This window comes from Ovis canadensis, chromosome 20 (assembly GCF_042477335.2).
Source record: "Ovis canadensis isolate MfBH-ARS-UI-01 breed Bighorn chromosome 20, ARS-UI_OviCan_v2, whole genome shotgun sequence".
NCBI classification, from domain to species: domain Eukaryota; kingdom Metazoa; phylum Chordata; class Mammalia; order Artiodactyla; family Bovidae; genus Ovis; species Ovis canadensis.
Window position 1 is genome coordinate 30,915,043 of NC_091264.1, and position 22,636 is coordinate 30,937,678.

General features: G+C 48.8%; 1 protein-coding gene across 6 annotated transcripts in view; it reads left to right on the top strand.

The window, feature by feature from the left end:
• TAF8 (TATA-box binding protein associated factor 8) overlaps positions 1 to 22,149 on the top strand; it is a 28,956-nt gene extending 6,807 nt beyond the window's left edge. Inside the window, exons 6-11 of one of the 6 annotated variants that reach the window (XR_011251460.1) lie at positions 2,426 to 2,573; positions 4,128 to 4,270; positions 9,540 to 9,804; positions 10,051 to 10,233; positions 10,816 to 10,955; positions 11,264 to 14,347. Coding sequence is in view for 3 of the 6 variants with exons in the window: in XM_069564448.1 (XP_069420549.1) it covers positions 2,426 to 2,573; positions 4,128 to 4,270; positions 10,816 to 10,955; positions 11,264 to 11,276 (444 nt within the window). In the remaining 3 variants the exon portion in view is untranslated. Of the gene's footprint in view, positions 1 to 2,425; positions 2,574 to 4,127; positions 4,271 to 6,847; positions 7,475 to 9,539; positions 10,234 to 10,815; positions 10,956 to 11,263; positions 14,348 to 17,789; positions 17,907 to 21,920 lie in introns of those variants that run through there. The other 5 variants (XR_011251461.1, XR_011251459.1, XM_069564449.1 and 2 more) reach the window with 5 other exon arrangements.
• The last annotated feature ends 487 nt before the right edge of the window (positions 22,150 to 22,636 follow it).

The window sequence follows — 22,636 nt, forward strand, 5'->3', positions numbered from 1 at the left end:
TGATCTCTGGTTCTTCTGCCTTTTCTAAATCCGGCTTGAATATCTGGAAGGTCACGGTTCACATACTGCTGAAGCCTGGCTTGGAAGCATTACTTTTGCTAGCATGTGAGATGAGTGCAATTGTATAGTAGTTTGAACATTCTTTGACATGACCTTTCTTTGGGATTGGAATGAAAACTGACCTTTTCTAGGCGTGTGTCCACTGCCAAGTTTTCCAGATTTGCTGGTATATTGAGTGTAGCACTTTCACAGCATTATCTTTTAGGATTTGAAATAGCTCAACTGGAATTCCATTATCTCCAACAGCTTTGTTCATAGCAATATTTGCTAAGGCCCACTTGACTTCACATTCCAGGATATCTGGCTCTAGGTGGGGGATCATACCATTGTGGTTATCTGGGTCATGAAGATCTTTTTTGTATAGTTCTTCTGTATATTCTTGCCATCACTTCTTAATATCTTCTAGATATAAAAGTACCTAGCCACATAGAGAAAAGACCTATTCCACAAAACATTGGTAGTAATTCTTGGTTAGAGTGTAGCTAACTCTTGTTTTGTGTATGCTTTTCTGGGTTTTCCAAATTTTCCAAAATAGGTAAGAGTTATTTTTGAAATCAGGGTAAAAGTTACTTAATACGTACTTGGTGGAACTTCTTGGTGGTCCAGTGGTTAAGACCACTGTTCCATTGCAGGGGCATGAATTTGATCCCAGGTCGGGGAACTAAGATCCTGCATGCCATGTGGCACAGCCAAAAAAAGGCTTGGTATATGAAATGTAACTTATCATAGGAGAAAGCAATGGCAGCCCACTCCAGTACTCTTGTCTGGAAAATCCCATGGACGGAGGAGCCTGGTAGGCTGCAGTCCATGGGGTCACGAAGAGTCAGTCACGACTGAGCAACTTCACTTTCACTTTTCACTTTCATGCATTGGAGAAGGAAATGGCAACCCCCTCCAGTGTTCTTGCCTGGAGAATCCTAGGGACAGCGGAGCCTGGTGGGCTGCTGTCTGTGGGGTCGCACAGTCAGACACGACTGAAGCGACTTAGCATCAGCAGCAGCAGCAGCTTATCATAACTGTGAGCTTTGGGTCTATATAGGACAAGTCTGGTTTTCGTCTGTGGTTTGATATGTCCTAATTTGCCTTCTAGCAATTTCTCCTTCCCTTGGAAGGCACATGGTGGCCAGGAGTCCCTAGAAGCTGTTCCACTCACTTCCTGTGTCCCCGTGTCCTGATGCAAATGTGGCCACAATGCGGGGTTAGAGCAAGTCATCCGGGAGATTTTTCCACACCTCAAGATATGGGGGGAAAGGAGCAAGTGGTCACCCACCACTGCAACACAGACGTTGCCCTTGACCAGTGGATTCTGTATGAGGGTCCCAGGGCTGCTGTAACAAAGTGCCACAAAGTAGGTGGCTCGGAACAACAGAAATGCATTGTCTTCCAGTTCCAGAGGCCAGAAGTTCAAAATCAAGGTGTCAGCAGGCTCCCTCTGAAATTGCTTCTCAGCCTCTGGTAGCTTCAGGCAGCTCATGGGGTCCTTTGGCTTGTAGATACGTTACTGCGATCTTCCGCCTCCACGTGGCCCTCCCTTTGCCTCTCCGCCTTCATGTGACCATTTCTGTTAAGGACACCAGTCATGTGGCTTCATACCGCCCTACTGTATATCACCTCGTGTTCACTGAGTGCATCTTGCCCTGACCCTACTTCCAAACACTGTAAGATCATATTCTGAGGCCCTCAAGGTTGGGACTTCGACACGTCTTTCTTTAAACTGAAGTTTACTTTAACAGCTCTCATAGTTGAAAAAGATATATTACAAAGATAGGTAGGTGGCATCTTAGGCTGTCCTTAATAAACCATAAAAGTAATTTTTTTTCATTCTCACCTACCAATTTATTTGAAGAATTTTGTTAATTAAATTTCAAACTTTTATGATAAATGTCAAGCAGTTGTCTTAAAAATAATCGTAAGATCTTGCTTTTTAATGTTTTTAACCAGAGTGTTCAGGATCTCATCAAATTCTTCATTTGGGGAAAATTTCAAACATGTCAGAAAATCTTGTCATCACATTACACCAAGGGTCCTAGGTGGTCCCATCAGGGCTTGCAGGGGGTTGGAGGTTGAGGATTTCCTGTTCTCCCGTATGCCTGAGTCCAGCTGTCATGGGAGCTAAATGAATGCCTAGGATCAAGCACTATATAAATATTTGTAGATTTCTTAATTTTTAAGATTCAAAGTAAATGTTAATGATAGTCTTATTGCTTTCTTTGTGCCCTTCCACCACCCTTGGAGATCTCTGCTCTGGGTGACGGTAGGGGGTCATTTAAAGGGTGGGAGGACAGAGCAACAGCAAGGCAGGGACCCAAGGAGAGCAATGTAGTCACGGGTATTTTCTCGAGCATCTTTGCTGCTCTCCCTTTAGACGTACCGCGAGCCCGTGTCAGACTACCAGGTCCTGCGGGAGAAGGCTGCGTCCCAGAGACGCGATGTGGAGCGGGCACTCACCCGTTTCATGGCCAAGACAGGCGAGACCCAGAGTCTTTTCAAAGATGACGTCAGCACGTTTCCACGTGAGTCTCTCCCCTCTGTGGACCCTGCCTTGTCCTTGAGACACCATCCCCTCTTCCCTCCCTCATTGTGATTGGAAGAAACAAGTAAGCTTTGTCCTTATCTTGGGTGGAACTTGTTTTTCAGATTTCTGGCTCTTTTTTCCCAGATCTTCAGGGCCTGTCCCTAACTGATGACTCCAAAATAGTCATGACCTGTGTTGGAAGTGGGTGCTTGAGGTTCGTTGAGTTGAGGTCACCTCGAGGGTGACTGAGCCCTGGGCATCAGAGAGGCTCATCCAGTGAGAGGGCGTCCCTGGTGGTGGAAGGACCTGCCGTCAGGGGCCAGGCAGTTACAGAGCCTCTGCCAGGCTTCGCCTTCATAGCAGCCTCTCACAGGGCCCACCCCTGAAGTTCCCATCTCAGCACTACCATTTCGCTGTGTGACCCAAGTTCCTTCCTCCATCAGCCTCCAGGTTTCCCTAGGGGAGCGAGGGTGATGAGCTTGGAGGGGTCAGCAGGCTCCTGGTGGATCCTCGCTGTGTTCCTGGCCCTGGATCTATAGCAGCTAGGTTACTAAGTCTAGAAGCTATGCTGATCACTTCCCTTCTGTTACTTCTGAGCTCCTCGAGTGAACCTCTGAGTTAGGAACTATTTCCACTGCCCTTCTGGGAAGCCAAGGCTTCTAGAGAAAAGCAATGGAGTAATTTGCCAAAGGTCACGTGGCGAGCAGATGATATTCAGACCTAGTTCTTTCTGTGTGCAGGACCCACATCTGAGCCATGCTGAAAATAATCTTTGAGTGTCTGCTGTTAATTCTACCATGGAAGTATACACAGACTTTCTTTCAATTTTTTTTTTTTTAAACAATAATTTCTCCTCAGCCTCATTGCTTTTTGGAGGAATTGGATCACTCCTTTACCTGAAGTGCCCTCTAGCTCCATGGATATATTCCAGGCCAAGAGTTCTCAGGTCCACTGTCAGGACTTGAGTCCTTCAGGCTGAAGGGATCCATATCTTTGCTCTAGTAATGAAGCTGAGGGGTTAACTGGCCTCAGGTATAAGATCACTAAGCTGATGCTTCGCTAGGATTCAGCCCCAGTCCTCTCTGGTGCTTAGTAAAAGAAGCTCTGAAGTCATATTGCCGGGGTTCATATCCCACTCTGCCGCTTCCTGTGTGTTTGAGGGGGGTGGCTCAGACAGTAGAGTGTCTGCCTGCAGTGTGGGAGACCTGGGTTCAGTTCCTGTGTCTGGAAGGTCCTCCGGAGAAGGAAATGGCAACCCACTCCAGTCTTCTTGCCTGGAGAATCCCATGGTCATGGGATTGCAAAGAGTTGGACACGACTGAGCAACTTCACTTTCACTTTCACGTTCATCATCCCTCCATTCCTCAAGTTCCCCATCTGTACGATGAGGCTGGTAATTGTACTTGTTTAATATGGTGGAGGCGAGGATTAAAGGTAACGTGTAAGTGTTACCTGGCCCGTGGTGAGTGCCCGAGCGTGTTAGGCATCCGTGCCGCTGGGTGCTGCTCACTGATGTGTCGTAAGGCTCCTGGCCTCTTTTCCAATCCCCCAGTGATCGCTGCCAGGCCTTTCACCATTCCCTACCTGACGGCTCTTCTTCCGTCCGAGCTGGAGATGCAGCAGATGGAGGAGACGGATTCCTCAGAGCAGGACGAGCAGACGGACACAGAGAACCTTCCTCTTCACATCAGCCCGGTGGGTCCAGCCTTCTGTCCGCTTCCGTGCACCCCCCGCCCCCACCCCCCGCAGGAGCCCATGCTGCTCACTGCCTGTCTCTCCAGGGGTTGGACAGGACCCCCTCAGTCTCTGGCCTCTTGTGAGGGGCTTGCACGATGGGCCTGTGGTGACGTTATCTCTTACTCCCCGGGGATTCGTTCAGTCATCCAGCAGATACTGAATGAGCCCCTGCCAGAGTCAGGCATGTGTTGGGTGCTGCGAAATTAGCGGAAGGCAAAATAGGCAAAACGTCCTGCCCTCACGGAACTAAGGAAAAATGAGACAGGAGTAGGGGACAGGAGTAGGCATGGGCCTGGGGGTGTGGTATTAGACTGGGTGAGTGAGAAGGCGGACAGGTGAGCAAAGGCCTGAGGGAACAAGGCTTGCGCTTTTCTGGGAGGGGAGCCCTCCCCGCAGAGGGAACGGCAGATGCAAAGGCCCCGAGGTGGGAACTGCTGTGCTGAAGAAGAACAGAGGCCGTGGGGGTGACCAGGGGGACACCAGTAAGAGGGGAGCAGCAGGCGATGGGGTCAGGGAGCTCCTGGGGCTCAGGGCTTCACGGTACACCAGCACTTGGGCTTTTTGTCAGTGAGACGGGAGCCACGCGACCCGCTAGGCAGAGCTGGGTCTCGGGATGGGTGAGCTGGTGCGGTCAAGGTGGACTGCACAGGGTAAGGGCGGAGCAGAGGCCGGTCAGGGGGCTGGTGCAGGAAGCTGAGAGACGGTGCAGGAAGCTGAGAGACGGTGCAGGAAGCTGAGAGACGGTGCAGGAAGCTCAGAGACGGTGCAGAAAGCTCAGAGACGGAGCAGGGGGAGAGGCACGACCGGGTGGGTGACTTAGCCGAATTGCAGGTGATTTTCAGAAAAGAACCGACTGACGGAGTGGGTGTGAGATGGGAGAGAGGGTCAAAGACAAATGCAAGGTTTTTTGCCTGAACAGTAGGAAAAAAGGAGTTACCTTCAGCCAAGAAAGGGGAGGTTTTTGGGTGGAATCAGGGTAGCGGGGGAACCAGGAGTTGAGGTGTACGTGAGGTAAGTTTGAGATGCTTGTTAGATATCCGGCTGGTGAGATCAGGTAGGGGCCTCCCTAGTGGCTCAGTGCTAAAGAATCCCCCTGCCAATGTAGGAGCTGCAGGAGACGCAGGTTTGATCCCTGGGTCGGGAAGATGCCATGGAGAAGGAAATGGCAACCTACTCCAGTATTCTCGCCAGGATAATCCATGAACAAAGGAGCCTGGTGGGCTACAGTCCGTGGGGTCACAAAGAGTCATGGTGATGTCAGGTAGGAAGGTGTTTGGGCTCAAAGTGCAAGTCTGAGAGTCCTCAGCATGTAGGTAGTATTGAAAACCACTAGAGACCAGATGAGCACCTAGGGAGCAATGAGGATGAAAAAGAGAAGTACCAGGACTGAGCCCTGGGCTCTGCACTGTTCAGCAGCTGAGGAGACAAGGAACCGGCCAAGGATGTGGAGAAGGCACGGGAGGGAAGGTGGCGCGTCCTGGGTGCCGAGGGAAGAAAGTTTCAGGAGGAGGAGAGTGATCCCGCTTGATCTTTGTCTGCATCTGTGGCTGGTTCCAGCCATGTGAGGACTGAGACTTTGTCCCTTAGATTTGGCACCAGCCATTTCAGGAAGAATGAGAGCAAGTGAATTCAGAGAGAATGGGAGGAGAGAAATTGGAGTGAGTGAGTACAGACTGGTGGTGTCCTTCACAGTGGCCAGTAGTCCACAGGCAACTAAGTCTAAATTGATGTAAATTACATATAACAAAAAATTTGGTTCCTTAGTCACACCAGCTACATTTCCGTAGCCACCTGTGACTCCTGCTACCCTGCTGGGCAGTGCAGATATGAACAATTAAATCATCACAGGAAGTTCTATTAAATGTAGACCGTGGTTTCAAGGAATTTTGCTGTGATGGGAAAGAGAGAAATGGCGTGGTAACTAAAGGGAAAGAATTAAGGAGGTCAGAGAGGTGTAACAAGATGCCTGTGCTGATGGGAGTGATCTGATAAAGTTGATTCAGGAGAGAAAAACATTCTGGAATGATGATCTTTGGTAGGGCAGGAATCCAGTACCCAAAAGGAGGGGTTAGCCTGATTGTGGACTTTTCCCAGCCAGGATAGGAGACAAAGTGTGTGGACAGAGACAAAGGTTGAGGAGGGGAGTGTGCTCGTGGAAACTTGGGGGTGTTCCTTTCTGCTTATGACGTATTGTCCTTGGCAAGTAAGAGGGTAAGAGCCACTCATGTATGCATCAGGAGAGAAAGTTCCAAGTAGAGGCATAGACGTGCCAGAAGCTCTAATGCCTTTAAGGCTTATTGGATCCTTAGAGTGAGGTTGCCATGTTCATCTGTCCTTTAAGGCTGGCCCTGGCTTTTAAGCAAGAGATGGCTTAGTGGTCGTAACTGGACTGAGGGTTCTCTGAGGTGTGAGGCCCCAGGTGGCAGTCTGCAGCCCCGGGATGCAGGTGGAGAGTACCAGTTCTGATTCTAGTATTTACTGACGGTCTCCCTTGCCTGATCACATACCTCTTTAATGTTGAATTATTCCTTTCAGAATTAGGGCTGGCAGCCCATGGCTTTACGTAAAGCAGAGGAGCTTGTTATCCTACGCTTCTGGTTTGGACTCTGTTAAGTCGGTCTGAGATATGGTGATTGGGTCATGGACTAAGATGAGGTTCACCTTATGAGAAGGAGGAATCTTCTAAACAAACATCACAATCCTTTTGTAAGTAAGCTCAAGGGCTTGCAGTTGAGTTACCTAACACTCTGGGGAGTGACATAGGTGAGGTCATGGCGGTGAGTACAGCGAGGCGGACTGGATGCCAGGAGCTGCCTGAGGACTTCTGGATCCCTGGAGGCCAAGCCAGACAGCAAAGAGTGAAAAGACCTGAGCCTTGGGAGTCAGACTGGCCTGGCTGCAAATCCAGACCAGGCTGTTTTCCACTAAGTGACGGTGGTTGCCTGACCCAGCATCTGAGTCTGTTTCCTTACAAATGGGAATGCCTACTTCAAGGGGAAGTGAGGCGCCTGAGATAAAATCAGCTCATCTATGTTGGGTGCTTGGCATATGACAGCCCATGGCACCCCTGCCCACCCGCTCCCCGCCCCTGTTGTATGGCCATGTGCTCTTCTGTACAGAACAGAGAAATAAAAAACTTCAAGAGAAGGATTCCAGCAACAATTTATGGACAATCAATTGGGCTTGTTATTTTGTTGGACCGGCAACAAGCAAGCATTTGAAACCCGAATGTGCAAAAAGATGTGCGGTGACCGCCTTTCACTCTCCTTTCCCCTCCTACAGAGCAACCAGTGTCACCGCATTCTTGTGAATCCTTCTAGAGACTTTGTTTGAGTTTATTTTTTGGGCCATGCTGTGCAGCACGTGGGATCTTAGTTCTCTGACCAGGGAGCAAACCTGTACTCCCTGCATTGGAAGCATGGAATCTTAACCTCTGGACTGCCGGGGAAGTCCTTAGAGACGTTTTTTTAATTGTTGTTTTGAACATACACAGCAAATCACAGTTTTTACCCCTTGCTTTCTTCCCTTGTGGAGCTACTTGGCGGTCATTCCACATCCTTGTATGCGGAACTGTTTCGCCCCTCCCCATAGTCCCGCCCTCTTGTGTGGACTTTACAAGCCAGTCCCCTGTGGACGTTAGGTTATTTCCTGTCTTTAGTGTTTACACCACATTGTTAACAAGGAGTTCACTAACTGGTGTTTTAAAGTGTTCTTTTGTCTGTGGAGGAAGAAGCTCTCACAGACTGTTGCTGGGAAGTTACTTTGTTGAGCTTGATTCTGGTTTCTCTATCTACGAACATGAAGAGGCTCTTCATTTTAAATTGGTGTATCAGATGATTATTTTCTCATACATTTGAACCAGCTGCTGTCTGCAGGCAATCCCAGTGCCTCACCCTTTACTTTTTTCTGAACAATGTACCATTCACTAATTCAACAAGTATTTACTTAATACCTGGTAGGTGCCAGACATAGTTCTGGGTGCTTGGGACACATCAGTGACCAGCACAAAGACAACCGCTGCCTCTTGGCAGCCCGTGTGTTGGCAGTGGGGGCTTGACCATGAAGTGTAATATGTAAATCTGTCACTGTATAGTATGCTAAAGATGAAAAGTGCTCTGGGTGGAGGTAGGGGGGACTAAGTAGGGAAAGATCCAGGGTAAAGCGGGGAGGTTTCCGTTCTAAATAGGGTGCTCAAGGTACACATCACAGGGAAGGTGACATCTGAGCTGTCTTGAAGGAGGTGAAGGATTGAGCCTCGGGCTCTCTGGGGTGGTGTCCTGGAAAGGGAACAGTAAGAAGGCAGGTGGGGCTGTGACTGAGGCAGGTGGGATGGGTGTGGGGGAGAGGGAGAGGTCAGGTCAGGAAGGGCCTTGTGAGCAATTTGAAGAGCTGTCTTCCCATTGGGTGAAGCAGGAGTCATGAGAGGATGTGGGGCAGAGGAGGGGCAGGTCTGAGCTTCTCCAGGGAGCACCGGCCACGCTGGTGACCACGGGGCAGGCAGAGGATGGACTGTGACGGGATGGCTGTTAGGAGGCGGCTGTCCATCCAGGTGGGAGACAGCAGGGGATCCTACCAGGGGGTTCCACTAGAGATAATGGAAGTCAATTCTGCCTGTATTCTGAAAGTAAGGCCAAGAAGTTTTCCTAACAGGTTGGCTGGGGGATATATCAGAGAAAGAAAAAAAGCAGGCGTGATGGATTTTGGGGCTTGGGCCAATGGGAGGATGCAGTTGCCGTCACCTGTGTCAGTGGGAGGAGCTGTTTGTGCTCGGGGTTCAGTTTCAGGCACATTGAATTTGAGATGCCCAGAGATGGCGGTGGTAGAGTGACAGGCTGTGCAGGCCTGGAGGTCACGGGAGAGGTGACAGCTGGGGAGGTTCAGGTGGGAGATGTTGCCATGCAAATGGTGTTGGAACCTGTGAGGCTGGAGGCAGCACCCTTGGGTGCCTGGTATTCACACAGAGCATGCGCATTGCCTGAGTTTGGCTTTTCTGAGCCCAGGTCACTCCTGACAGTCCTTTTTGCTCCCACCTTTTCTTTACAAATCTCAGTCAGTTTAGTTCCTTTATTTCTTTCATCTACTTCTCCTATCCCTGATGACAGCATCCTCTGCCCTGCTGTCTTCTGACAGCGCCATCTCCTGCTTGAGGTCAGATCCTCTTTTGCCTCAAGTTACACAACAGCTGACCTGGTGGCTCAAATGGTAAAAAAATCTGTCTTCAATGCAGGAGAACCTGGTTTCATCCCTGGGTCAGGAAGATCCCTTAGAGAAGGAAAAAGCAACCCACTCCAGTATTCTTGGCTGGAGAATCCTATGGACAGAGGAGCCTGGCGGGCTGCAGTCCATGGGGTCGCAAAGAGTCAGACACAACTGAGCGACGAGCACACACAGAACAGGAACCTCAGTGGTGGAACCTTCGGCCTGTCACCAGGGGGTACAGCCCAACCAGCAGCTTCTGGTCACTTATTGCCACTTGGGCCTGAGCCCTTCGTGTGAGTCCCCTCAGCGCCTCTCCTGCTCATTTTAAAGAACTTGGAAAATAGAAAGAGAGTGTAAAAAAGGAAAGGAAAATCAGTCACCCGTATTTTTAGAAGCAGTTTGTAAAATTTCATCATCATTACTGTTTTCTATGTCTACATCCAATTGTGATTAAAAAAAAAAAATCTTCAAGATCATATTGGTTATACTCAAACTTATAAACTTTTCTCCAAAAATCACTTTTCTCAAAAACCGAACAGGGAGAGGCCTGACCCACAGGCCACACATGGAGGTGGAGGATGACATTCCCATGCTGATGCCTTCGTGGGAGCTCTCGGGGCTCCAGCAGTTTCTGGCCTCCACCGGCATATGACCATTGGCACCACGTTGCAAGTACCAGATGCTTGAGAATTTATGGGGCAGTAGATCATGATTTCCATGAGGTTAGCTCCAGGAGGGGCTCTGTGCACATGGTCTGTTCTGGTCCTGTACCTCTCAGTCCTGCAGGGGACCAAGGGCCCCTTCTCTCTCTCTCTCTCTCTCTAAGTTTTAAAAAGTATTTATTTGATTGCGCTGGGGCTTCCTTGTGGCACTCCGGATCTCTGATCTTTGTTGTGGCATGTGGATTCTAGTTCCCTGATCAGAGACTGAATCTGAGCCCCCTGCCTTGGGAGCGAGAAGTCTTAGCCACTGGGCCATCAAGGAAGTCCCACTTCTCTTTTTCTTATGTCCCCACAGGCTGAAGCATCTGACTTGTAGTCCCCGATTCCCTGCCCTCCCAGGTCTCTGCTCCCTTCCGACTCCTGTTCCTGCCTTCTCAGGGTCTTAGGTTCTGTGTCACCGCTGACGCTCCCGCCTTCCTCTGATCGCAGCCACTGCCTGGTCTCCTCTGGAGCAGAGAGAGGCACATTAGCCAAGCTTCTGATTTCTCAATGAGAGGGGTGCTTGTAGTAGTTTTCAGCCACAGGTATGATCTCTTTCCTCACGCTGCTGGTTGTTTTGCTTTATTTCGGCTTTGCTCAAAGGATGATTCTGGAGCCGAGAAGGAGAACACCTCTGTTCTGCAGCAGAACCCCTCCTTGTCGGGGAGCCGAAACGGGGAGGAGAGTATCATTGATAACCCCTATCTGCGGCCTGTGAAGAAACCCAAGATCCGCAGGAAGAAGTGAGTTGGAGGCTGGGGTGCAGAGAGGCCTCCCCGGCTGACCGAGGTGGTCTTCTCTGCTCCTGGGCAGAAAAGAGAGGCTCATGGTGGGTCTGAGCCTTGGGCAGAGCTACTTGGTGACAGGAAATGTTCCCCACTACCTCTCCATCCTCGTTTCCTGCACGTACCTCTTTCTTGTTGCGTGGAGGTTGAGCATCCTGCAGCCCAGGGACCAACCCGCACAGCCCAGCAGTTTTTGTTCCCCTCACCAGAAGCAGAGCTAGCGGGCCCCCCGCCAGGTGGGCTCCAAGGATTCCTCTTCTTTCTAGGTCCCTCTCCTGAGCTAAGAAGGAAGCCTGCCTTGTACAGAGATGTGGATGCCACCCTCCTGGGCGAGTTAAAGCCACACGAGGGAAGAGGAAGGTGGTCGTCTTGGGGTCAAGCCAAGGCTGTGGGGTGTGAACTTGGCATGATTTTAATAGCCAACTCTCTATTACAATTACCTGTTCTCACTGGATTTTGGGGTTGATGAAGAAATGATGAGACTTTTAATCAGCTGGCCATACCATGGCGTACAGGAATGGTGAATTCATTTATAATCATGGAACTTGATTCTTTGAAATCTGGGAGACCAGAGAAGGTGGCAGAGAGAGGGGGCTCTCTGCCTGCTGTGCTCATTGCCAGAAAGACGGTATGCTTAGTTTGTGTTTCAGGATATCTGGATCCTTTCATTGGCCAACAATTTGTGGCTCTGATTTATCATCCTAGAATCTGCTTATTTCTCTGCCCGCCTGGGCTGCAAGCACCCTGTTGATTTGGTTGAAGGTGACTTGCCCTTTTTCAGCGTGTTGGAAGCAGGAGGCTTACCCATTGCAGCCTCATTGTAGGGCCAGCAGGAGTCAGGAGGCATGACCAGATGCCTTCATGGGGAGGAGAGTGGAAGACAGCACTGACTCTCAGCATCTGATGAAATCTCCCTGAGGCAGGGCAGTGCCCTCTCGCGAGAGGTTTATCATTTACTGTCCCGTCATGGAGCGTGTGCTTGGGAACAACCAAGTTCTGCACCATCCTGGGAAAAGAGATTTTTCTTTGGCAAGAGCCTACTAAGTGGATGTATTATGCTGTGATTTGATAGCAGAATCATTGATTTTATGCAATAGGAAAAGGATCAATGGGACTGGGAGGTGGTGGGGATGAGATTTTGAAGGCTGGGCTTGGCTGTATGGTCCAAAGGCTGAGAAACCTGGCGGGTCTGCTGGAGGCTGGCACGGATAGAAGGCCATGTGCCCGCCTTATGGCAGAAGTGGGCCAAGAAGAACCTGCATATCTGAATCTGCCCAAACTCCTTGCCTCTTCATCCTTGATGTGCCTACAAACCAAGAAAGGAAGATGCTGGGCAAGCTCATACCTTTGGCTGGTCTCCAAAGGAAGAGGTTTTCAAACTAAGTCGGAGGAAGAGAAATGCCAGTGAAATCCCAGAGAAACCCCAGTTAATACACAGAAAACACGAGACCCTGGGTAAAGTCCTTAGGTCCATCCTGAGCTCTCCTGATACTCAGCCTCGACAGTCATCTCTTAGTCTTACGTCCTCTTGGTTGAATTTGAAAACTCAAAAAGCCTGATGACAGCAGGCAGCAGGCTCCCATGTGCTGTCCTCACCATTCTCTAAACACATCATCCCACTGGCTGGAAGAAAAGTACTGCTATCAGTAACTGGACAAGGGAAGCGGAATGAGAAAATCGGATTCCCCAGCTTTGGACCAAATAAGAGTTTCCCCGTCTGTAGTGACCTGAAACCCTTCCAGTTATAGTCGTCAGATTGGGCCTGTGCTGACCCCTTCCAAGCTTGTCATTTGGCTCTTTGTTAAGTTTAAATACAGTCCCAGGGTCGAGCCATGGCAGCTACAGGGCTAAAATTCCACTTCCTGGAGTGGTCATCCCAGCGGTTTCTCCTGATACTTCCCAGACAAGCACCTGTTGATGCTGTAATGCTGAGTGACAAGGTGAAATTTGGAAAAGAACTGCCCTTCTGCTGTTGAGACTTCAGAGGCCATGCTGCTCAAATTCTGTCCTGAACGAGACACTGGGAGATGCTCGGACAACGTGAAACATTGACCCAGCTCTTACTGTGTAAAAACTGCATGATCCTCACTGTATATTTATAAATGTTTATTTTTTATAACTCTGGGAGAATACATGGAGGGAAAAAGTAGTCAATGAAATCAGATTAAGCCTGTGATTTATGAGCTCTTAATAAAAGGTCATAATAAACTTTGTAAATGAAACAGTTACAAGCATTGAACTCAATTTGTATGCAAAAGTTATAGCATTGAGTACGGCTGTCTAAGTTAGACTTAGTCCTTCTAAGCTGTCTAAAACTTTTTATTTGGGAAGTCTGCAAACACAAAACTTGTGTTTTCCCTGTGTATTATTCACCCAGCTTCAACATTTAGCAACATCTTTTCAGTTCTGTTTCATCTATGTCTTCTACTGTTTTATTTTTTTAATTCCTAGAATATATTTTAAAACAAACCTAAGAGCTGTATCATGTAATCTGTAAATATGCTGTTATGCGTCTCTGATAGACTTTTTAAAGTTTTTTTTTCGGGTAATTACAGATTGAGAGAATGTTACCCCCCCCCAAAAAAAATGTTTTACCAGGGAGGTCCCACTGGTAGCATCTCAAATAACTAGTATAATATCAAACCCAAGAAAATGACATTGGTGCAACCCACAGAGCTTATCCAGATTTCGCCTTTGTGTGCGTATGTAATTCTATGTAATTATGTTGTGTAAGTTCCCAGTCAAGATACAGAACATTGGGGGGCAGGCAGGGCTAAACTGGGAGGTTGGAATTGACATACACACTACGACAGATAAAAAAGATAGGACTTCCCTGGTGGTACAGTGGAGAAGAATCCACCTGCCAAAGCAGAGGATGCGGGTTTGGTCCCTGGTCTGGGAAGTATCCGCCGGCAGAGGAGCGACTAAGCCGAGGTGCCAGGACAAGAGTAGCCTGAGCTCTGGAGCGTGCACGCCACAACGCTGAGCCCACGTGCTGCAGCTCCTGAGCCCTGTGCACCTAGAGCCTGTGCTCACGACGAGAAGCCACCACCACGAGAAGCTCGTGCACAGCAGTGAAGGTAGCCCCCCGCTCCTGCATGCAGCGACGAAGACCCAGTGTAACCAAAAAAAAAAAAATCACCATAAAAGTTATAAACTAGATTACTAATAAGGACCTACTCTGTAGCACAGGGAACTCTGCTCAATACTCTATAGTGACCTCTTTGAGAAAAGAATCTAAAAAAGTGGATATATTTATGTGTATAACCAATTCACTTTGTTGTATAGCAGAAACTAACACGACATTGTAAATCAACTTGCCCCAATAAAATTTTTTTAAAAATTCGGAACATGCTCATAACCATGACGTTCCTTCGTGTTGTCTCCTTATAACCATATCCGCCTCTCATGTCTTCCCCATCCCTACCTTCTGGCAACCACTGCTCTCCTTTCTCCATTTCTTTAATTTTATGTTTAAAATACTACATACGTGGAATTTTAAGGTTTGTAGCCTTTTGGAATTGGCTTTTCCACGCAGCGTGAGGAGTGAGAGCCGTCCAGGTGGCTGTGTCAGTAGCCCCTTTATTGCTGAGCAGCGTCTGAGGTGGATGTACCATGTTTAACCATTCGGCTGATTCCAGTTTGGGGCTGTTATGGCTAAAGCAGCTGTGAACAGCTGTGTATAGGTTTTTATGTAAGCATAAATTTTCATTTCTCTACAATAAATGCCCAGTAATGCAACCACTGGATCCTATCGTAACTGTATGTTTCATTTAAAAAAAAAAAAACAAAAAACTATTCCACAGTGGCCTGTATCATTTTGCTTTCCTACTGGTAATGTATGAATAAGCCAGTTTCTCCACATCCTCTCCAGTGTTTGATGTTATCATTTAAACAGTTTTTTTAGCTGTTCTGATAGGCATGTGATAACACTCATTGTGATCTTAGTTTGCCTGTCCCTGATGGCTAGATGTTGGACATGGTTTCATGCGCTTTTTTGCTGTCTGTATATCTTCTTTGGTTTGTTATCCCTTTAAATCTTTTGTCCATGTTCTAACTGGATTGCTTCTTTTTAGATTTCTTTATATATTCTGGATACAAGAACTTTGTCAGGCATGTGGTTTGTAAATACTTTTTCACACTCTGTAGCTGGTCTTTTCATTCACTTCACAGGGATCTTTGGGAGAGCAAAAGTTTTTGATTTTCATGAAATCCAATTTATTTTTTCTTTTATAGATTTTTTCTGTTGACAGGCCTAAAACCTCTTTATTGAGCTCTAGGTCCTGAAGATCTTTTTCTATATTTTTCTAATATTTTAATACATGTTTTATGTTTTAGGCCTTGATCTATTTTTTTTTTTTATTGAAGGATAATTGCTTTACAGAATCAGTCATAGGTATACATATATCCCCTCCCTTTTGAACCTCCTTCCCATCTCTCGCCCCTTCCCATCCCTCTAGGTTGATGCAGAGCCCCTGTTTGAGTTTCCTGAGCCATACAGCAAATTCCCGTTGGCTATCTATTTCATATTTGGTAACGTAAGTTTCCGTGTTACTCTTTCCATACATCCCACCCTCTGCTCCCCTCTCCCCATGTCCGTAAGTCTAGTCTCTATGTCTGTTTCTCCACTGCTGCCCTGTAAATCCTTCAGTACCATTTTTCTAGATTCTGTATATGTGCATTAGAATACAGTATTTGTCTTTCTGACTCACTTCACTCTATATAATAGGTTCTAAATTCATCTGCCTCATCAGAACTGACTCAGATGCATTCCTTTTTACTCAGTGGCTGAGTAATATTCCATTGTGCATATGGACCACAACTTCCTTATCCGTTCACCTGTCGATGGACATGCAGGTTGCTTCCGTATTCTAGCTGTTGTATATAATGCTGCAATGAACAATGGGATATGTGTGTCTTTTTCAGTTTTTGTTTCCTCAGGGTATATGCCTAGGAGTGGGATTGCTGGGTCATACGGTGGTTTTATTCCTTGTTTTTTAAGGAATCTCCATACCGTCTTCCATAGTGGCTGTATCAATTTACATTCCCACCAACAGTGCAAGAACATTCCCTTTCCCCACACCATCTCCAGCATTTATTGTTTGTAGACTTTTTGATGATTAGGCCTTGATCTGTTTTGATATACTTTTTATGAGGTTGGGATTTAGGTTGAGTTCACTTTTGCCTGAGGATGTCCAACTGATTCAGTTACCCTTTGTGGAAAAATTACCCTTCTTCCACTGAATGATGTTTGTGTCTTTGTTAAAAAATTAGGTTTTTATATGGGATTGGTGGCTCAGATGGTAAAGAACCTGCTTGCAATGCAGGAGACCCTGGTCAGGAAGATCCCCTGGAGGAGGGCACGGCAGCCCACTGCAGTACTCTTGCCTGCAGAATCCCATGGACAGAGGAGCCTGGCGGGCTAGTCCATGGGATCGCAAAGAGTCAGACACGACTGCGCAACTAGCACTTTCGCTTTCACCAGGGAAGTGCCCTGAAGAGTGATTTTATAGTATCCTCTCATATCCAGTTCATACTCAAATTTTTCCTATTATCTCAAAGATGTTTTTATTTTTTAATAGTTGGCTGGTTTGAATCAGGACCAAAATAAGATCCACACATTGCCCTAGGTTTTCACATCTCCAGAGTTGACTCATTGGAAAAGACTGATGCTGGGAGGGATTGGGGGCAGGAGGAGAAGGGGACGACAGAGGATGAGATGGCTGGATGGCATCACTGACTCGATGGACACGAGTCTGAGTGAACTCCAGGAGTTGGTGATGGACAGGGAGGCTTGGCGTGCTGCGATTCATGGGGTCGCAAAGAGTTGGACACGACTGAACAACTGAACTGAACTGAAGTGTACGAGAGCCCCTCCCAGCTCTGGCCCAGGGATGAGGGTGCTGGGCAGGTCCTCTTCTCCTTTTCTGATCATGAGGCAGTTAAATAAGATGATCGGTGGAGTTAATGGAGAAACTAACAACAAAGTGGCCTGGTTTGGGGAGTGGGTGGGACAACCCTAAATGGAACTAGCCTTCCTGAACTTTGATTTTCTGGAATCCTTAAGTTGCTCAACTTAATGGTGGTGATTCTATAAAACAAGACTCAGTGACATTTATCTGTACTTATGGCTCTACCACAACCTACCAACTGTCCATGTGTGCTCAGTGGCTTCAGTCATGTCTGACTGTTTGCAACCCTATAGACTTGTAGCCTGCCAGGCTCCTCTGTCCATGGGATTTCTCAGGCAAGAATACTGGAGTGGATTGCCATGCCCTCCTCCAGAGGATCCTCCTGACCCAGAGATGGAACCCAGGTCTCCTGCAATGCAGGCAGATTCTTTACCCACTGAGCCATCTGGGAATCAGCTGTGAGATGGAGGGCAACTCCCTAAATGTCCAAATCAGTTTCCATAAAATGGGTAATGATGATTACCTCATCAAGAAGATTTAATGAGAACATCTGTACCTGTGCTTTGTAAGTGACAATGTTACTCAGTTGCCAAACTTTGTTCTTCTCTGTTGCGTTAAAAATGACATACAAGCTAATACTAAGTGAGAACTTAATGCTGGTCAGTCACTATTGTGTTTTCCACATACGGACTCATTTAATCCTCACAATCACCTCAAATGTAGATGTCCTTACTGTCCCCACTTGCAGTGGAGGCCCTGAGGCCCCAGAGCTCAGAAACACCTCAGTCTGCGTGGCTGATAAGGAGCAGAGCTGTGGTTCTGCCCACAGGCATCCCATTCAAGTCCACACTTGTTAACCTTTCATGCTCTTGCTTCACAGGCACACGATTCTGCTCCTCAAAGGCATTGCTACCACTGTGTGCCATGTGGGTCCACCCGGGTGCACACGCACACCGTCCCTGGGAGCTGGAAATGAAATCAGTTGCAGAGAGTGTTGGTGAGGCTTCTAGTCACTGTTACCCGTTTCTTGATGGAGTAGATGGCAGGTTTACAAACGTTTTTATCAAGAATTTTGAGTGGTTTCTGAGTAATGGCTCTGTAACAGATCTGTAAGGAGACTTAACAATTCCTGGTATGTGGAGAGTGCGAGTCTTTGTCAAGGGACATGCCTGTGGCCCCCTGTCACTGCCCCGCGGGGCCCCTGGCAGAGATGGGGTGGAACGACTTTTGGTCTGATCCAAGTGGTATTTCTACTGGATTAAACGATATGTTCCAACCTGAGTTAGGCTGCTCTCACAACGAGTCCCCCAAATAGAGTCACTTAAGACAGACTATATGCCTTCTGTGAAAGTCGGGGTGGGTGCTCCAGGCCGGCTTGGTGGCCTGATGATGTCAAATCTCTGTCAGTCTCCCGGCTCCCCCATCACCTCAGGTGACACTCGTGTGTGCACTGGAAGACGGCTGCCACCCCTTCTCCTGGGTCCACTTTCCAGTGGGGAAGAGGAAAGAGGTGGAAGCGTGTGTGTGAAGGGAGCTTGGAACCCAGAAGCTGACCCCCTCCCAGGCCCTGCCGAGCTGCACAGCAAGTGAGGAAATCAGGCTCTGTGTCTAGGACAAATGTGGGAGGCTTGTCAGCAAGGAAAGAATGGATTTGGCAGACAGCTGGCTATCTCTGACACAATGAGGGTTAGGACACGTGCCTGGGAACGCTTTGGTGGGACAGGCAGCAAACCCTTCTCCAACACTGGCTGCACCTGACTTGGCACTGTCAGCTCCCCCAGCCGGTCCAGAGGCGGCAGAAAGGTGCTCCTCAAGGATGCGGCCCTCAGTGAGCTCTAGCCCGGCCTTGCTTCTGACAAGTGGCCTGCTGACTGCCCCTTCCTTCTTCAGAGTCGCTCCTTTGGCTCCAGGACCTTGCCCCTGTCTCCTGATTGTGCCCCCTCTTGGCCTCCCTTTGTGCTGGCTCTTATTCCCTTCCCCCACCCACCCAGCTGGGTGTGATCCCAGACCACCCTCTGCTTACACAGAACGTGGCTCATCTGCTCTTCCACCCCTGGCTGTCACCACCCTGCAAGTCCTCAGCGTCTGTCTGTCGCTCTCCACTGAGCTATCTGGTTATACCCTCAAAGCAACAAGGTAGATTGGATTTTATTCACTCACCGCCACCCCCACAACAAACCACTTCCACTCCCCAGCTTTCCCACTTCATGCAAAAGTTATTATAGAATCAAGGCCAGTAGCAGCTGGGCCCAGAGTACTTACCTTGGGCCAGGACCACTGGCTTTGCAGCACCATCTCGTCCTCCAGATGGTCTGGACTCCTCATCCTCCATCTGCATCTGATCTCTTCCCCAGTTTCCGCCACCTCTTCCTTCCCTGCCTGCTGGAGGCTGCAGCAGCCTCCCTTCTGTAAGCTCTTTCTGTAAGCTCCATCTTTCTCATTCCCACCCCCACTCCTGCACTAGACTTTTAAGTTCATCCCTACCTCTCTGCACGAAACTTCCAAACTGCCCAACCCAGCTTTCCAGGTCCTCTGCCACCTCAGTGTTTCTTTTGGATAACTCATGCATCTTGCATTTATCTGACAAGTGTGGATCTAGAGCCTTTATGTATGTCAGGCACGGCGCCGGGCTCTGAGGATACCAGAGTGAACAAGACAGACATGGACATGCCCCTGGGGAATCCATTCTAGTGGGAAGACATAGAAAGCAAACTGTGATCACTGCAGATTGAGAAGTGCTAAGAAGGACATACACAGAGGTCTTTGTGCTGGCGGGGAGGCGACATCCTCATCACTGCTGCTCTTTTTCCCCTTCGCCTCCTAAAATCTCAGCCTGTCCTTCCCGCCTCCATAGCCCCTCTCCAGATGATACGGATCCTTCCCTTCATTCACTCATTCGACAAATACTGAGCTACTATGCGCAGGCGCTGAATCAGACATTGGGATGCAGCGGAGGATGACTATGCTGCTACATTCTCTGACCTTCTGGTCTAACTGGGGGCCAGCTGGGGTTTGTGAGACAGCTCACAAACCATAGACATGTAATGTGTGGTGAACTGGGGTCCTGAAAGAAAAGCCACGGTATACTTGGGCTGGGGAATTTGAGGAAGGTTTAATAAAGGGATTACCTCCTAAAATGTGGACGAGCTAATAGGGGAGCACAGCACAGGTAGCCAGACCTGGGTGAGTACAGGGAGGGGAGGCGCAGTTACCAGACCTGGAGGGAGGCTGTTGGGAGACCCTTTTGCCAGGAGCTGGGGCCAAGGCCACTGAGGGGGCCAGTGGGCAGCAGCCACCCTGCAGGGAGAGAGCCGATCCCAGGGATTAACACCCTGGCCTCCTAACCCCTCCCTTCCTGTTCTCTGCTGAATAGAAGCCAGAGGGCATGGTGCCTATCCAGGCAGGCAGAACGGCCACCCTCCCAGGGCCCTGTGCGGGGTGGAGAGATGGAGAGTGAGCAGATCGGATCAGGAGGGGCAAGTAAAAGGGGCTAGGTCAGGGTGGGGAAGGAGAGCTGTCAGAGCAGGGCCCTGCCTGCATTAATAGGGCCAGCCACATGGAAAAGCATTCCGAAGAGAGGGAAGAGCAAGCACAGGAGCTCTGAGGCAGGATGTGGGCCCCTAGACCCTGGAGAGCAGAGAGAGAGAGGGTGCTGGGGAGGATCAGGGGGCCAGGGGGCACCATGGCCCACACAGCACAGAGCCTGAGTCAGGGCTTTCAGTGCTATTCAGAGTGAGATGGATCACCAGGCAGTGACAGCCGTTGACTTAGCTTGTCAAAGGGTCATTCTGGCTCCTGGTGGCCTTCTGGCTGGAAGGACATGAGAGATGCCATTTCTCTTCAGTTACTTTCCTGTGGTCTGGTACTTAACAAACATGATCAAGCTGGGGGGAAGCAAGTCTTGGCCCCAGGACAGCCAACAAGGCTGAAAGGGACTGCCCCCTGCATCCTGAGCCCTGTACCTAGGGGAGAGGAGGAAACACAAACACACACAGATAATTAATTCCCTCCTCTGGGCGGTTGCAGTGTTGTCAGGGAGACAGATAAACACCAGAACCTGCTTACCACCACTCACCAAGTCAGAGGAGCCAGGGTCAATAGAGGGCTGGACTTAAGTGATAAAGGGGCGCTGAGATCTGAAGGGGCAGGGAGGGTGTGAGCAAGTGAAGCTTCCGGAAGAGGTGAGTAAGGATTGAGGAGGGCAGAGAGAGCTTGACCCAGCTTCGGGTGACCCAGCCTCGGAGACTCAACTGCCCTAATGCTGACCTCCTATAGTCTTCTGCCCTGAGGTTACTTTGCTGTCAGCAGGAACCAGACTTCTGGTGGAGCTGGTGGGCGGAAGTCCTCCCACCCCCGCCAGGGCACTGGCCCTCAGATTGTACCCCCACGGGGCAGGTTGGGTTTTGGAGTGTGTCTGCCGGCTCTGTACCAGCCTTGCCCCAGAAAAGGGGTCACCTGATCTGGCAGGGTCCAGGGCTGGAAGGGGCCCTGGCCCAAGCCCTTTACTCAGATGAGTTGCTGATGATCCGGAAGGCTTTTAAATAGAAGGGCCAGCATCCTCGGAGGCTCTTAGAAGTGCTTGTGCTGTGGCCAGAGAAAGGGCCTTGTCAGGTATTTGCCATCACGAAAAAGCCCTGGGGCCCCAGATTCTAATGGTGTTCCTTTTGGACTTTTAGGCATTCGTTTATGCATTTTCTTCAACTACTGATAGTGGGTCTACCCTGCTTCTGTTTAACTAAGACTCGTACTGAAATAAGTCTTTAATTCTCTGATGTCACCTGTCAGTGCCCAGGTACAAGTGGGGAGCAGCTGGCCTGAGGGTACAGATTTCCCATGGACACTCTCACTCACCATCATCTCTATTTTATTATGGTGTTTCTTTTTTTCCTAGTTTACTAAAAAGTTATTTAATCTTGAATAGATAATAAATATATGTCTACAATATGACATTTAAAAGACAGAAAAAGATATAAGTAATGACTAAGCATCCCCCTTCTCCCCTCTCTCCCAGATGCCCAGTTCTTTTCCCTGGAGGCCTCCAGTACGTCAGTGTCAACATCACCTGATGTATTTTTCAGGAAATAGTCTATGCATCAAACACAAATGCCGGTATATCCTTTCTTCCCTTTTTGTATAATGGGAGATACTGTATAAACTACCCATGTTCCTCCTCACCCCCGACTTCCCAGTGTATATTTGGTGGTGGTTCCATGCTAATAATTAAAAGCTACTTCTCTCTATTTTATGGCTGTACCGTGTCCCATTGTATGGCTCTACCATGGCTTACCTAACCCATTCCAAGTGAAGGGACATACAGGTAGTTTCCAATCTCCTCCTGCTATTTCAGGCATGAATGTGGTAAGTGGCTTTGTGCCTCTGGGACTTCATCGCCTCTGATTACTAGCTAGATAGATGTGAGGTAGGAGGTTTGCCTTCCCAACCTTCTCTCCACCTCAATGCTCACACATCTCTCACCACCTCCACCAAAGCCTGCTCTCTAGTCATCAAACTGGGAGTCCTTGAGGGTAAAAGCAGCTGGGAGACTGGGCTTTAAAGCCAGATTACGGCGTTTCTCAACCTCAGTCTGGGCTTCCCTGATGGCTCAGTGGTAAAGAATCTGTCTACAATGCGGAGACATGGGTTCGATCCTTGGGTCAGGAAGATCCTCTCGAGGAAATGGTAACCCACTCCAGTATTCTTTCCTGGGAAATCCCATGGACAGAGGAA